This window comes from Crocodylus siamensis, chromosome 9, assembly GCF_052110815.1.
Source record: "Crocodylus siamensis isolate JL-2025a chromosome 9, ASM5211081v1, whole genome shotgun sequence".
NCBI classification, from domain to species: Eukaryota; Metazoa; Chordata; order Crocodylia; family Crocodylidae; genus Crocodylus; species Crocodylus siamensis.
Window position 1 is genome coordinate 66,210,457 of NC_143403.1, and position 12,926 is coordinate 66,223,382.

At 45.1% G+C, this 12,926-nt stretch overlaps 1 protein-coding gene across 1 annotated transcript in view; it reads left to right on the plus strand.

Annotated features, from left to right (window-relative positions):
• Window positions 1-5,095: 5,095 nt before the first annotated feature.
• SLC15A4 (solute carrier family 15 member 4) overlaps window positions 5,096-12,926 on the plus strand; it is a 42,224-nt gene continuing 34,393 nt past the window's right edge. The window contains exon 1 of the mRNA XM_090062857.1: window positions 5,096-5,715. Coding sequence (XP_089918983.1) covers window positions 5,152-5,715 — 564 coding nt within the window. The 5' untranslated portion in view covers window positions 5,096-5,151. The remainder of the gene's footprint in view (window positions 5,716-12,926) is intronic.

A 12,926-nucleotide genomic window follows, 5' to 3' on the forward strand; every position in this document is an offset into this window, starting at 1 on the left:
CAAAGTTATCAGCAATAGATCCTCGTTTCACAGGTGCTGAAAATGGGTTAACTGCTAATTTAACCACAGACAAAGTCAATAAGGACAAAGTCATTTTCAGTACGTTACCAAAAGGGTTTCTTTGACTTGGAGTGAAATCCTGAACACAGCGAAGTCAAGAAGATTTTTTTTTCATTGACTTCATTGTGGTACGAATTGTGCCCTTGAAGTTTTTTATTTAAGGAGGTGATCTGTAGCATGCCAGATATGGCTGCCTACTAGGCCCACCTGTCCTCCAAAGTGACTTTTTTGGGACAAGTTTCAGAAAAAAAAGTCTTTCCTTCAAAAATGAAATCACCACAGCATGAGGGATTGTGCAAGATCAAAAACTTTTAGAAAAGGTCATGGAGAAATTGTTTTTAAAAGAAAGACTTTGCAGATGGGTTCAAGAGAATAATCCAAATAAAGATGGGTGAGAAAAGAGGAAATATAGTCTTGGAAGGAAAGAAGAGCAAAACAGAAACAAAAGGAGCCTACTTTGTTTAAAATTGTTTTTGCTATTTATTACAATGCTGACCGTGTGCTTATTGCTGTATGGATCCTGCCTTAAAGAATTAACCATCTAAGAGTCTGTGGCACCATGGAGTTTTGTTTTGTCTTCAAAATAACGTGTGCATGAATTTTGCCTCATTCAAATTACAAAAGAAAGAAAAGAAAATCCTTCATCTGTTCATCTTGTGTTGATTTAGCCTGATCAGAGAAAACCCGTATAGCTTCTTTAGCTTCCTTCTTGAAGAAACTCTTTCCTATAAAATGCTGACTTTCCATGGAAAAAGTGTAATTCTTATGCAACACCAAATAATATAAGGGCTTATTTGCTGGGTGGTACATTCATCATGGATGAACCTCATGCAGGAGTTCTAGATGTACCGTGACTCAATTTTCTTGCTTGGAGAAAAAAATGAAAAATACCTCCCAAAGCCACTATATTTTGTCGACATCAAGTTCAGTTGATGCAGCTGCTTTTGAATTTCAATGAGACTATCATAACTACTTATTCCTCAATACTAAAGAGACAAATAACATTTGTATAATGTACATCTCTAATATTAAATATGACTGTTTCAGTGTTGCGAGGTGTTTTTAACAGTCAGTGGATAAACCAATATAAAATATCACCACGGTGCTGCTAAGATAAATTATGCAGGGCCTCGAATGTGATGTCTGTATATATTAAAATGTGCATTAATGCAAGGCCAAGTTATTTACTCGGTAGTCTCTGGGCAATGCTACTAGACAACTTAAAAAATGTCATCGCACTAGTTGTATCTGGGGATATAGAGTGGACTCTTAGGGATATCAGGCAACCCTTTTTCCTCAAATTATTGGTCACTTTACAACAGTTCACAAACATCTTTATCTGCAGCAGCCTGCATGCCCTTTGCTGCACTTTTGTCACAAAGTTTAAACATTTAAAGAGAGCAAATATATCAAATGAGTCACTTCCATGGACTCAGTATGTTGTTTGCAAACGCCCTCCTTTAAACACGAGTGCATTTTTTTTTTCATTGCACTAGATTAGCAATGCTTTCCTGCAGTCTTTTACAGGCTGTTGTAAAATCTTGAGTTCCTACCGGATGCCTTGGGCATGGTGGCATATTGCCAGTCATTCTGCCGCTCTGTGGAAAATAGGGAGCAAGCAATATCTTCCCATTTGTTTTGACTCAAATGTTTGCCATAGGGCCGGATCCTATGACCATTTATTTCTGAATGTTGTGCTCACAGCTGTCAGTGGTCCCCTCCCCCCCAAAATTCAACAAAATTATACCTGCTAGCATGATTAGGCTGATTCATTCCAACTTCAAGCCAGCAACAATAAGAGGGGAACGACAGGATCTGTCAGGGCCTCATCCAGCAAATATTGACGTAGATGCTTGATTTTATTACCCCATAGAAGTCAGGACCTTGACAGGTGACACAATGCGCCCCACTACAGTAGGGGAATAAACACAATAAGCAAAGCCAAATCAAAACTTTGCCTTCTAACTAGCGCTCTTCCTCATTTTCTGCAACACAAAGTGCTAAATATTCTGAAGGTGTCTGCCAAGCTCTGCGGCGGCTCTGTGATACAAGAGCATGGCATGAGCAATATTTCACAAACAGGAATTTAAAATGAGTGTTCCAGAGTTTTTCTTTTTTTTTTCTGAATGATTTTGTTCCCTACCTCACTCTTGCCTTCCCAAAAAAAGAAAGAGCACACAGCATATTTTAATAATACTATTTTGCTATTGTTGGACAAATGCATTTACTTTGAATTCAGCGTTGAAACAGAAGAATGGGATACAGCGCTTTAAAGGTGAGGAAAAGATGAATGGGTCAGCCTATTTCAAATGGCAGAGAGGTGTTCTATATCAGGTTATGTTCATTTATATAAGGAACAATTAAATTCACGGTGAGATTTATTTCTTTTTTTTGGCTGCATGTGGAAACACGTTGCAAAATGATCAGCATAACCAAGGAAATACTTTAAACAGTAGTTAAGATTTAGCCAGATTCAAAAAGGGATTGGACAGATGCTTGGAGAAAAGGGGCATCAGTAGCTACTGAGCATGGGGATTAGGGGCACAGCCTTTGAATCATAGCTTCCTGGACCTTAAAATGCTGGAGGCTGCAAGTGAGAGAGCGACAGTAGGAACAACCCTGATTATACCCAGTTCACTCTCCCTTTTGGCATCTGCTCTCTGCTGTTTTGTGACACATTGGTGTGCATTGGGAATGTGGGCTGATGCTCACCAAGTAAAGCTGAAGAAGTCACCTTTAATATGGGGAGAGCACTAAGTGCACATCAAGTGATTACTGGGAACGACTAAAGAAGAAAACAGGGACAGGATGAAGGTCACTGGTTAATAATGAGAGCTCTAAGTGGGGGGCGGATACGGACAAGCAGAACAAAGCGGAGCACACCGGACAGCATCCACTGGCCCCTGAACAAGTCCAAGGAACCAGTGAAACTCCCGGAGACATAAGTAGACCAAGGACAGGGAAAGGGCCCCACTGTGTGACATGGGCCTAGTTGATGTGCTGGAAGATAATGGGCTTACGATTATTATGTTAGCAGATTTAGGTTGGACATCAGGAAGAACTTCTTCATGGTAAGTGTTGCCAGCATATGGAATGGGCTCCCAAGGGTGGTGGTGTCTCCCCTACCCTGGGGGTCTTTAAGAGGAGACTGGACTGGACAAGCGTCTGACCCCAGCGCTCTTTCCTGCCCAGGGCAGGGGGTCGGACTCGATGATGTATCGAGGTCCCTTCCGACCCTAACAACTATGAAACTATCACAGAAGAAGACAAGCCTCCCTTAATTGGAGAGGCCGCTGGCACACATCAGCTAATGTGTTCCTTCCTCTGTAGCGGTGGCGGCATGGCCTTCTCCCCGGGCCCTCTTGCGCATACAGGCAGTCCTTGACCTACAACATTTTGAGTTGCAACGTTTTGCACTTACAGCATTTCTAAATTGACACCCTGTTTCAACTTTCTGACATCAGTTTCGACTTTCCAACGCTTGATCTGATGTGATGCCGTGAGAGCAAACAAGTTGCTGCATTGTCCATCTCCCCGGAGGACGTCTCTCCAAGCTTCCTCAGACACTTTCTTTAAGCAAGCAGACGAGACTCCAGAAAAACCTGCAGCCAAGACTCCTGAGAAAAATCCAGTCAAGCACCCTTCAAAAAGTCCAACCAAAAGCCTTTCAAAAAGTCCAGCAAAGTCACCTCAAAGAAGGCCTTCCAAATCAATATGATTGCTATTTACAATAGAAGTATATTACTCATCTATAATTGATTAACTACAAAATTCTGGAGTATTTTTGGTGAAAACAGGGTATCCGGCCTCGGTTCAGGAACCAACCCCCCATTTATAACATTGTTTCCTATGGGAAAATCAGTTCCGAGTTACAACGTTTCAACTTAAGATGCTGTTTTTTAAGTCCGGACGGCCTGTATTTGATAGCGGTTCACAGGAGCAGGATGCTGGCTGCGTGGTCCCCCTGCTTTCCGTGGCAAGTGGGGGAGCGAGGGCTGCGTTGGGTCCGTAGTTGGAGTATATGCACTCAGTACATGCAGATGATGGTTTGCATGGGGTGGTTTGGAGAGGGCTGATCCTGCCTCAGGCAGCGGTTGGACTAGATGACGTCCGAGGCCCCTGCTAGCCCTGCGGGGCAGCGCTAGTGTTGTGCTCCAGCAGACATAGGGCTGGGAAAGGAAGGGCCAAGGCACCCCCGCTTCGTGCCTTGAAACCCCCATGAGAACAGAGGTGACTTGTCAGGCAGGAAACCCCCACCAGGCCTCCCTGTGTGGCTGGGTCTTAAATATGAAAGTATCATCTTGGAAGCTCCAAATGGTTGTATTTGGTGGAAAATTATTGCACGCTGAAAAAAAGTGCAAATAAGTCTTGCTCTTTTTTCCTTTCTATTGCTCACCATCATCCCCGTGGGCGAGTGAGCACCAGGTCATCCAGGTTGTAGCTTGTCTTTATTTGCAGGCAAAAGAAACTGCTGGCAGCAAGCCCAGGAGTCGCTTAGGGCTCCCTGAGAGTGACTGGGGCTTTGCCCGTGCTGCATCAATGGCCGGCCTCTAAAATGATGTGCGCTGTGCGCACACGGACTGTTATTGATAGTGCATCCACAAGGGTGCAAATAATCGTGTCAATACGGTAGCTAGCCTACACCCGGCAACGCGGGTGGACGCCTTCAGCCCCTGCATCAATGCCCCGCCCCCAGCCCTCCCATGGGCGGGCCTGGTGAGTGACCGTGAGCATGGGCCAATCCGCGCGGCTGCTGGCACTGTGACTGACGCCTCTCCCCAGCCCCCCATGGGCGGGGCCTTGTGAGTGACAGCGAGCGTTGGCCAACCCGCGCACGAGGGAGGAGCTTGGCTGGAGGCGCTGTGACAGGTGCCTCTCCCCAGCCCCACCTGTGGGCGGGGCCTTCTGAGTGACAGCGCGCGACGCCCAACCCGCGCACGAGGCGGGGCGTGGTTGGAGGCTCTGTCACGTGCGCCCTCGCCCCTCCCATGCGGTCGAAAGCCCCCGACGCCCAATCCCCGCCCGAGGACAGGGGGGCGTGGCCGGAAGCGGCGCGCTGAGGCGCTGTGCGGGCGCGGAGCGGCGCGGCCCATGGCGGAGGCGGAGGACGAGCGGCGGCCGCTGCTGGGCCCCGCGGGGCGGCGGGCGGCGGCAGGGGCGTTCGCGGGGCGGCGCGTGGCGTGCGGCGCGGTGCTGCTGGCCGAGCTGCTGGAGCGCGCCGCCTTCTACGGCGTCACGTCCAACCTGGTGCTGTTCCTCAATGGGGCGCCGTACGTCTGGGAGGGCGCGCAGGCCAGCCAGGCGCTGCTGCTCTTCATGGGCGTCACCTACCTGGTGTCGCCCTTCGGCGGCTGGCTGGCGGACGCGCTGCTCGGCAAGTTCGGCGCCATCCTGCTCAGCATGGCGCTCTACCTGCTGGGCATGCTGGCCTTCCCGGTCATGGCCTCCCCCCGCGGCCGCGTCGCCCTCTGCGGGGCCCTGCCGCTCGCCCCCGTGAGCAACTGCTCGCTCCAGCCCGGCGCCGCCACGGTGCCGCCCTGCGCCCCCGCCGCGCCCCCGCGCTACTGCGCCTCCGCCACCTTCGCCGGCCTCGTGCTCGTGGGGCTAGGCGTCGGCTCCGTCAAGGCCAACATCACCCCCTTCGGCGCCGACCAGGTCCGGGGGGCGCCCGCGGGGGGGTGGGGGGTCAGGGAGAGGGGAGTGGGTGGGGGGTGGGAAGGAATAGTGGTAGAGCAGGCCGGGAGCAGAAAGCAGAGCGGCAGAAAGGAGTGGAAAGCGGGTGGGGAGCGGAAAGTGGAGCTGGCAAAGAGTGGTGGAGCGGGTGGGGAGCAGAAAGAGCAAGAAGTAGAAATTGGGTGGGGAGCAGAAAGCGGAGCAGTGGGATGAGCAGGAAGGCGAGCTGGCGGAGCAGAAGGAAGAGTGGTAGAGCAGGCAGGGAGCAGAAGGCAGAGCGACAGACGAGGCGAAAGGAGTGGAAGTTGGGTAGGGAGCAGAAAAAGGAGCAGCAGGGTGGGCGGGGAGTAGAGCTGGCGAAGAGCAGCAGAGTGGTCAAGGAGCGGGAAGAAGAGCTGACTGACCAGAAGGAAGAGTGGTAGAGCAGGCAGGGAACAGAAAGCAGGGCAGCAGAAAGGGTGAAGGGAGTGGGCTGGAGCTTGGGTCCTTGAAATTTTTTACTAACTAAAGTGATGGATTTGCCACACAATTTTTACAGCTTGCATAATGCCTTTGACTGTTGTGTATCCATTTCAGCCAGTGTTGTCCCAATGGAAAGCCAGAGAGGTGAAAGAGTTCCTACGATCATAGTGAATATATTTACAGGAGTTTTTCATGATGATTTTGTGTCCTGTCAAAATCTTAGTGAGATCGTTCCTTGGACTGTTGCTTCCGAACAAAATGACTTCATGAAATGTTGATGGGCAGCGCAGTTCAATTTCACTTGGTGTAGTATATTGTACACTGGTAATATGGCCCTGTTAAACAGAGTTTATAACAGAATAGGAGTAGACAACCCCCCAGCACACATGTCAGAGCATAGCATGCAAAGATATTTTGCTTGGCACTCATGCCTTGGGGAAGGGGTCGGAGCTGCGCTGCCGCAACAAGGATTGGGCCCCTCATGCCCCCTTCCCTGCCCCCTGCTCTCCACCACTGGCACACCAACACCTTGCAAATCAAGGTTGTGGGTATTTTTGGCACTGCTCAAAAAAGTTGCCAAGCCGTGGGAGTGTGCTACAGAAGGTGCTCTCTGCAAGTACAATTGCTCAGTTGGTTTGCCTAACACACTAGTATCTCTGCCGCGTGAATTGGGAACCTCCTGTATTAAGGTATTAAATGACTTACCTGTGTTAACAGGTGTAGTTAGGTGCAGATTAGGGAACTGACTCTTTTCTAGCTCTGTGTTGATTCACTGGACCACTCAGTCCCAAGTGGTGGCTAGGAAAGGCTGTGGATGGATCTTTTGGAATTCTTGATAAGAGGGATTTACCACAGTGTTCTTGCCAAAATAACCTCTCTTCTTTGATGTGGAGGTTCACTGTGTGTTATTTGGCTCTGCCCTTCATAAGGACTTAATATATTTACTGTGAGACTCCTTGGGACCTTTCTGGATGCAAGGTGATAAATAACCATAAAGCATTATTATTTACCCAGCATTGCACATACCTATGAGTGGGTTCTGTCTAAATCAATGTGAGCCCATCAAGTGAAGTAGTTGCAACATGACTTTATCTTGCAAGGTGTTTTTCAAAACTGAGTGTTTATCCCCCAAACACTTCTTGAACATAAATATCAAAGATAAGTAATGGCAGAAGCAGAGTAAGAAAGACCTATTCTCAATAGAAGTGTAGCCACTATAGTTGATTTATTGTATTTTTTTTAAAGGCATCTGTCACTGGAGTTAAGTGAAAGCAATTTTTGGATAGTTTTGAAGGTATTTCACAATAATTTGCAGTGATTTATTAGTAGGGTGAACCAAAAAAAAGCTCATCTAGCTGTTAATAATAAGCAACTCTTCAGCCAAGATTTAAAAAAAAAAAATTTCTTCTGGCTTATCAGTTGTCAAATATTTCAACACGCTATTTACCTTTTCTTCAACTTAGAATTCTTAAGGTGGTTTTTTGGGTTTTTTTTAATCCCTACCTAGGAATTTACCATGTTGTAAGATAGATGGATGCCTGTTACTTGGAACAAAACCTGCCCCTAATGCAATTAGACTGAAGTTGAGGGGAAGACACTGTGTGGTATAAAGGTTTAGTATACAGATAAGAAAGTGGAGAAAACTGGAATATTTGGATCACCATAGATGTTGTACTTCTCATTAAGGTAAAAAGTTTTGTTACAGTAGATTGGCTTCAGCATTTTGTGAGCAACCTTTTTAGATCCAAGGCACCCCCTTGTAACTCTTCTGATTTTAGCGGCACCACAGTTGGGAAACTAATTTCATTTGCTTTTTGGTTGCAGAAATATACTAGAGCAATTCTTCTGTTGCAAAGAACCTAAAAGACAGCAACAGGTCAGAATAGTTTTTGACACTCTTGCTTCCTATTTGAAAACTCTGGGTTTGTCTTATGAATCATATGTAGGTGCCGTGCCACAAAGGATCTCATGACACTCCAGGCTGCCATCAGAATACATTTGTAATGCAATGGAACCTCTAAATTGTAAAACTAGCCAGGTAGCCAGAAGACACAAAGACAAAACTACACAAGACGGGGAGTCATACAAAATTGGATACTAAAACAATCTTGAAATTAATCTTAGAGTGACTTGTAAAACACATTGCTTAAAGTTAGGAGAAGGAAGGGCAGTTGTTGGTGTTTTTGTGAGTCTAAATATTTAGACACTTTTACAAGGGTCTTCTTAGTAAAGAACAGTTCTGAATACTCTGTTCATTGCATATAAATAAAACTTGTTTTTCTAAACTGTGTGGGTTGATGCAGTACACTGACCTAAATTTAATCTGGATGCTTCTCAGAATAGTGTTTATAGGCATGTGACTGACCCAGGCACTTTCCAATTCCCCTTTTGAGTTGGTATTGCAGTTACTTCCTGTTCTGCTGTGTTGGCACTTTCTGCATTTGGGAAAGTTTCTAACTGTTTCTTGCTATTGCTAATGCTACTTCAGCCTATCAGTATTTGCTACATTAGGAGTAATAATAGCCTGAGGTAGGTTGTCTCCAGCTACCTCTGTTGTAGCCACTTAGACTTTCTTGGAGAATTTCTAATGAGGCTGGCAATAATTTTAGCCGCTACACTGATCTGTTTTGAACAAATTACTAGTCACAGTAGTTAAATCTTCTGGCAACTAGTCTTCTAATTTTACTAACACCAATACAGCTCAATGGCTGTTACCAATAGTAGGAAAATGTTGTCACTGTTTGTGAAACATAGCTCTAGTGAAAACGTTTGTAATGCAGAAATTAAGTATGTGATGCTCTGTGTTAATAATCTTCATTAGCTAGTTAAATACGTATGTAATTATAGTGAGGGTTCAGAGCTGGTGACCTGATTAGGCTTTCTGTAAAGGTTCTGTGAAATGATCTGTTTGTAAAGTTTGTTTTATGAGACCAGTGAGCTGTCTATTGTAGTGCGTGGAAAGTTGTGCACGAAATACCTCCTTGCCTCTTTTTTTTTTTTTTTTTTTCTGTAGCATAGGGACAAGGATAGGATTTAAAATATATAGTCCTTGCTACCCTATGTAACTGGTCACTTTTTTTGGTGCCGAGTGCTTTTACATGCATATCATTTGCAGTGTCTGTCAATCTGTGCCAGGAGCAGATGAACACTTGCAGCCTCAGTATCTAAAACAATCATCTTTCTGTTCTTTTTATGTAAGCTATAATGGAGAAGCAGAGCTGAATTTGTCATGATTCAGAAGAGAGTAAGTCTCCAGTGCATCTCAGTCCTTAGAAATGTCAGAGATTTGGAAATACTAGAGGTCAATAGCAAATGATTTCAGGGATCAGATTTCATGTGCTGCTTGCTAGGTACAAAATAAATCTTTATTTGTGCTAATATAAAATTCAAATTCTGCTCAGCAAGTTTTATCTATAGGTGGGTATATTTGAGAACTTGGTGTCACTGTCTCTTACTCAGCAGGCAATTTCATAATTCATTAAGGTAAAAGTGGAGGTGAGAGACAATGTTCTGGTTTGTTTCAGTCTAGCTGTAGATTACAGAAAAATGAAGTATTGTTATAGGATCACTGCTTGGAGATATCCTCAGCTACAGAAAAGTAGGAAACTATAGTGTTTAACAAAACAAAGCACCTAAAAACTAGTTGTGGAGAATTCGGTAACGTCTGTGTGTGAAGTCTCGATTCTGCCCTTGCAGTTTTTTCAGTGTCAAAGCATCTGTTATTGTACTACCTCTGTTCATAATCTAAATGGATCTTAAGCTGTATGTCATTCCTTGGCCAATACTTGAATGACAGATTCTTAAGGAAAATGCTTGTGTTGTGAGGTCTTGATGTAGGTGACTGAGCAAGTGGTTGTCATAAAGAGCCCAAGTATGATTTTTAGGGACAGCTGGGCTGCTGAAATTGCTGTCTGTTAGATGAGACTTAGAATGGCCACCTATTTGCATATCTCCCCAGTGTGGTAGTTCAAGATGTGATAAACACTTTTTGTTTTACTTGCTCACCCCTGAACCGCTTTCATATTTCTCCAGCTGTGAATAAGATGCCTGATTGTTTGTCCAGTGATTCTATAAAAGTTACTCATGTGACTAGATTTAAATGAAGGAATACTTTGATGACTGGAGGCCTTCACGTAAAGTATTTTCTTCTGTAGAACACCTGGACAATTTTAACTTTATTCTTTTGGGAAAAAAATACCACTTTCGACACGGCCTTTCGAGTGAAGTGAAAATGTCCGTGACAGATGAGTTAGAACAGTAGGGTTGTAATGGACATCAGGAGATCAGGTAGTCAAACCTTCCGCTCAAGGCAGGTTCATTTCTGTCTAAAGGCTATCTTGTGGAAGCTGGTTAGACAAGGATGGCCATTTCACAGCCTCTCTGGGTAGCCTGCTCCAATGCTTAACCATTTTCACAGTCAGAAATTTCTTCTTAATATCTGAACTAATTTTTGCCTTTGCAGTTGTAGACTAATGCTCCTAGTCCTGTCCCCTGTGGCCAGAAAAAGTAGTGTCTTTTGGGGTCTGGCAGCCTAATGCCTGTGAGCTGAATCTGGCCTGGGAAGTGATCTGGCCTGCAGAAGTGTGGGGTGAATCTGTGACATGCACCACCCCTTTAAAGGGGCTGCCCTCTCAAGCTGCCTGCACCAAGGTCCTGTGTCTCATGCCCCCTGCAGCTCTGCTCACTCTTGCTGCCAAATTACATTGTTCTCCTTTGGCCTTGGTAAATGGCACTTGGTAACTGAAGGCTGCTTTCGGGGGGCATGGGAAACCAGCCTTTGGCAAGGGCAGAGAAGACTGAGGGACTCTGGAGAGGGTAGGCTTGTGAACAGTGGGCCACGCAAGAGTTTGTCCGTGTTCTAAAAGGTTGCTTCTTCATCTTGGTTGGTAACCTCTCTTCAGGTATTTGAAGACTGTTGTCAAATCCCGCTTGCTTCTCTACTCCAGAATAAACTATCCTAGTTCTTTCTGCCTTTCCTCCTAAGTCATGTTTCCCAGGCTGCAGTTAATCATCCTTTTTGCTCTCTGCTGTACTTTTTCTAATTTTGTTCACATCTTTCTTAAGTGAGTGGCCCAAAAGTGGACACTACTCTAGGTAGGGCCTCATTAGTAGGGACCTACTTAAATCACAGTTGCAATTTTTACAGAAACCATGGAAAAGATCCATTTTCACAGTTTTGCACAATTGTTGAAGGGGGGGGGGAAGCTTATTAAAAATAAATGCTGTCTCCCCAGTGGGAGCCAGCAGCTACTGTGACCTGGCCTCACAGCCTGCTGTAATGGGGAGAGAAGCTGCCAGCATGAAGGGGAGCAGCCAAGATGGTGGCCACTCCCTCTGCTGCTGATTGGCTGAGAGGGCTGCCTTTCATGTGACCCTGTCCCTCTGCCAGTCAGTGGTGAGGGGAGGGGCAGCCCTCTCCCCCAATCAGTGGTGAGGGCTGGGGCCACCTGGGCCCCATAGTCAATCAGCAGTTGTGGGGAGAGGGGGCTGTTGCGGAAAGACAATAAAAATGGTGGCCAGTGCCACAATTGGTTCGTGAAATTCCTCTTTTCCTGCCTGGATTTGGGTAGGTCCCTGCTCATCCTTGATTGCATAGAGTGGGAAAGAGTTGTATTAAAATAGTCAGGTAAACCAACTTAGTTGGAATAACCCATCCTTTTGTGACTTGAATTTCTTGGACATTTTACAGACAAAAACAGGTGGCAATTGAGAAACATTTGCATCTGAAAGCTTAAATGCTTGTACTGAAACTTGCTGCTGATCACTTATTGGATATAGTTATTGGTATACAATTATTTTTATCTGATAGGTACAAAAGCTTTTAATTGTATCCATTTCCACTGTCTGTTTCCTTCTCAAGTGTTCCTGGGAACATCAGGAAATAGCCAGGTTTGTGCCCCTTGTACACTAGCAGTTTACATCTGCAGTAGTCACTAGGATTTTTAAAACCTAATCAAATTCTTGGTGCTGGTGCCACGAGGTATGTGTTGCTGTGCGTAAATACAAGTGAAAGTAAAGTGAACTGTGGATTTTTTTTGTGCTTAAGTGAATTACTTTCCCTAGGAAGCTTCTGAAGTATTGTGCCAATAAAGGGAAAGGAAGAGTCTGCAGTATTGTGCCAGATGCTTGTCCTTGATAAAATTTGAATGCATTTCTATACTACTTGAACTCTTAAAATATAGAACTCTGGAGCAATATTAGCCAAAGGGGTTAATTCAAATGAAGTAAGTAGGAAAACATTTTTACTTCATGCATTCATAGATTTTTTTTTTTTTTAATATTATAAACAGAAAATATCAGACCAGCGTTCTTCGTGCTGTGATTCACCTCCCATCTTAGCCAGAAGAAATGCATGTGTATAGCTTCACGTATACAGTATGCCTGATTTCCTAACCAGCCAATGTTATAAAGGAAATTTAGAAACTGCCTTCTGAATTGTTCCATAGTTAACAACAAAAAATTCCCTAGTTTCTTCATCTGTTCTCATGTTTGCCATATTGAATTAAGTGCGAGATGGGGCCTGTGTGTGTTGAGGAGTCTGGCTTTTGAAGTACGCTTGCTTTCTTTTTCCTTTTAAACCTTGCTTTCATTTTCCTGTTTTCGAAGAGTGGGGTTAGCAGCTTGCAGGGTTGTCATGTAGTTGCCGGAAGGGCAATGGAACTGACGCATCACAGCGAGGAACTTGAAATTGCAAAAGGAGATGGGAACTTGTCCACTATAAGCTTCTTGAC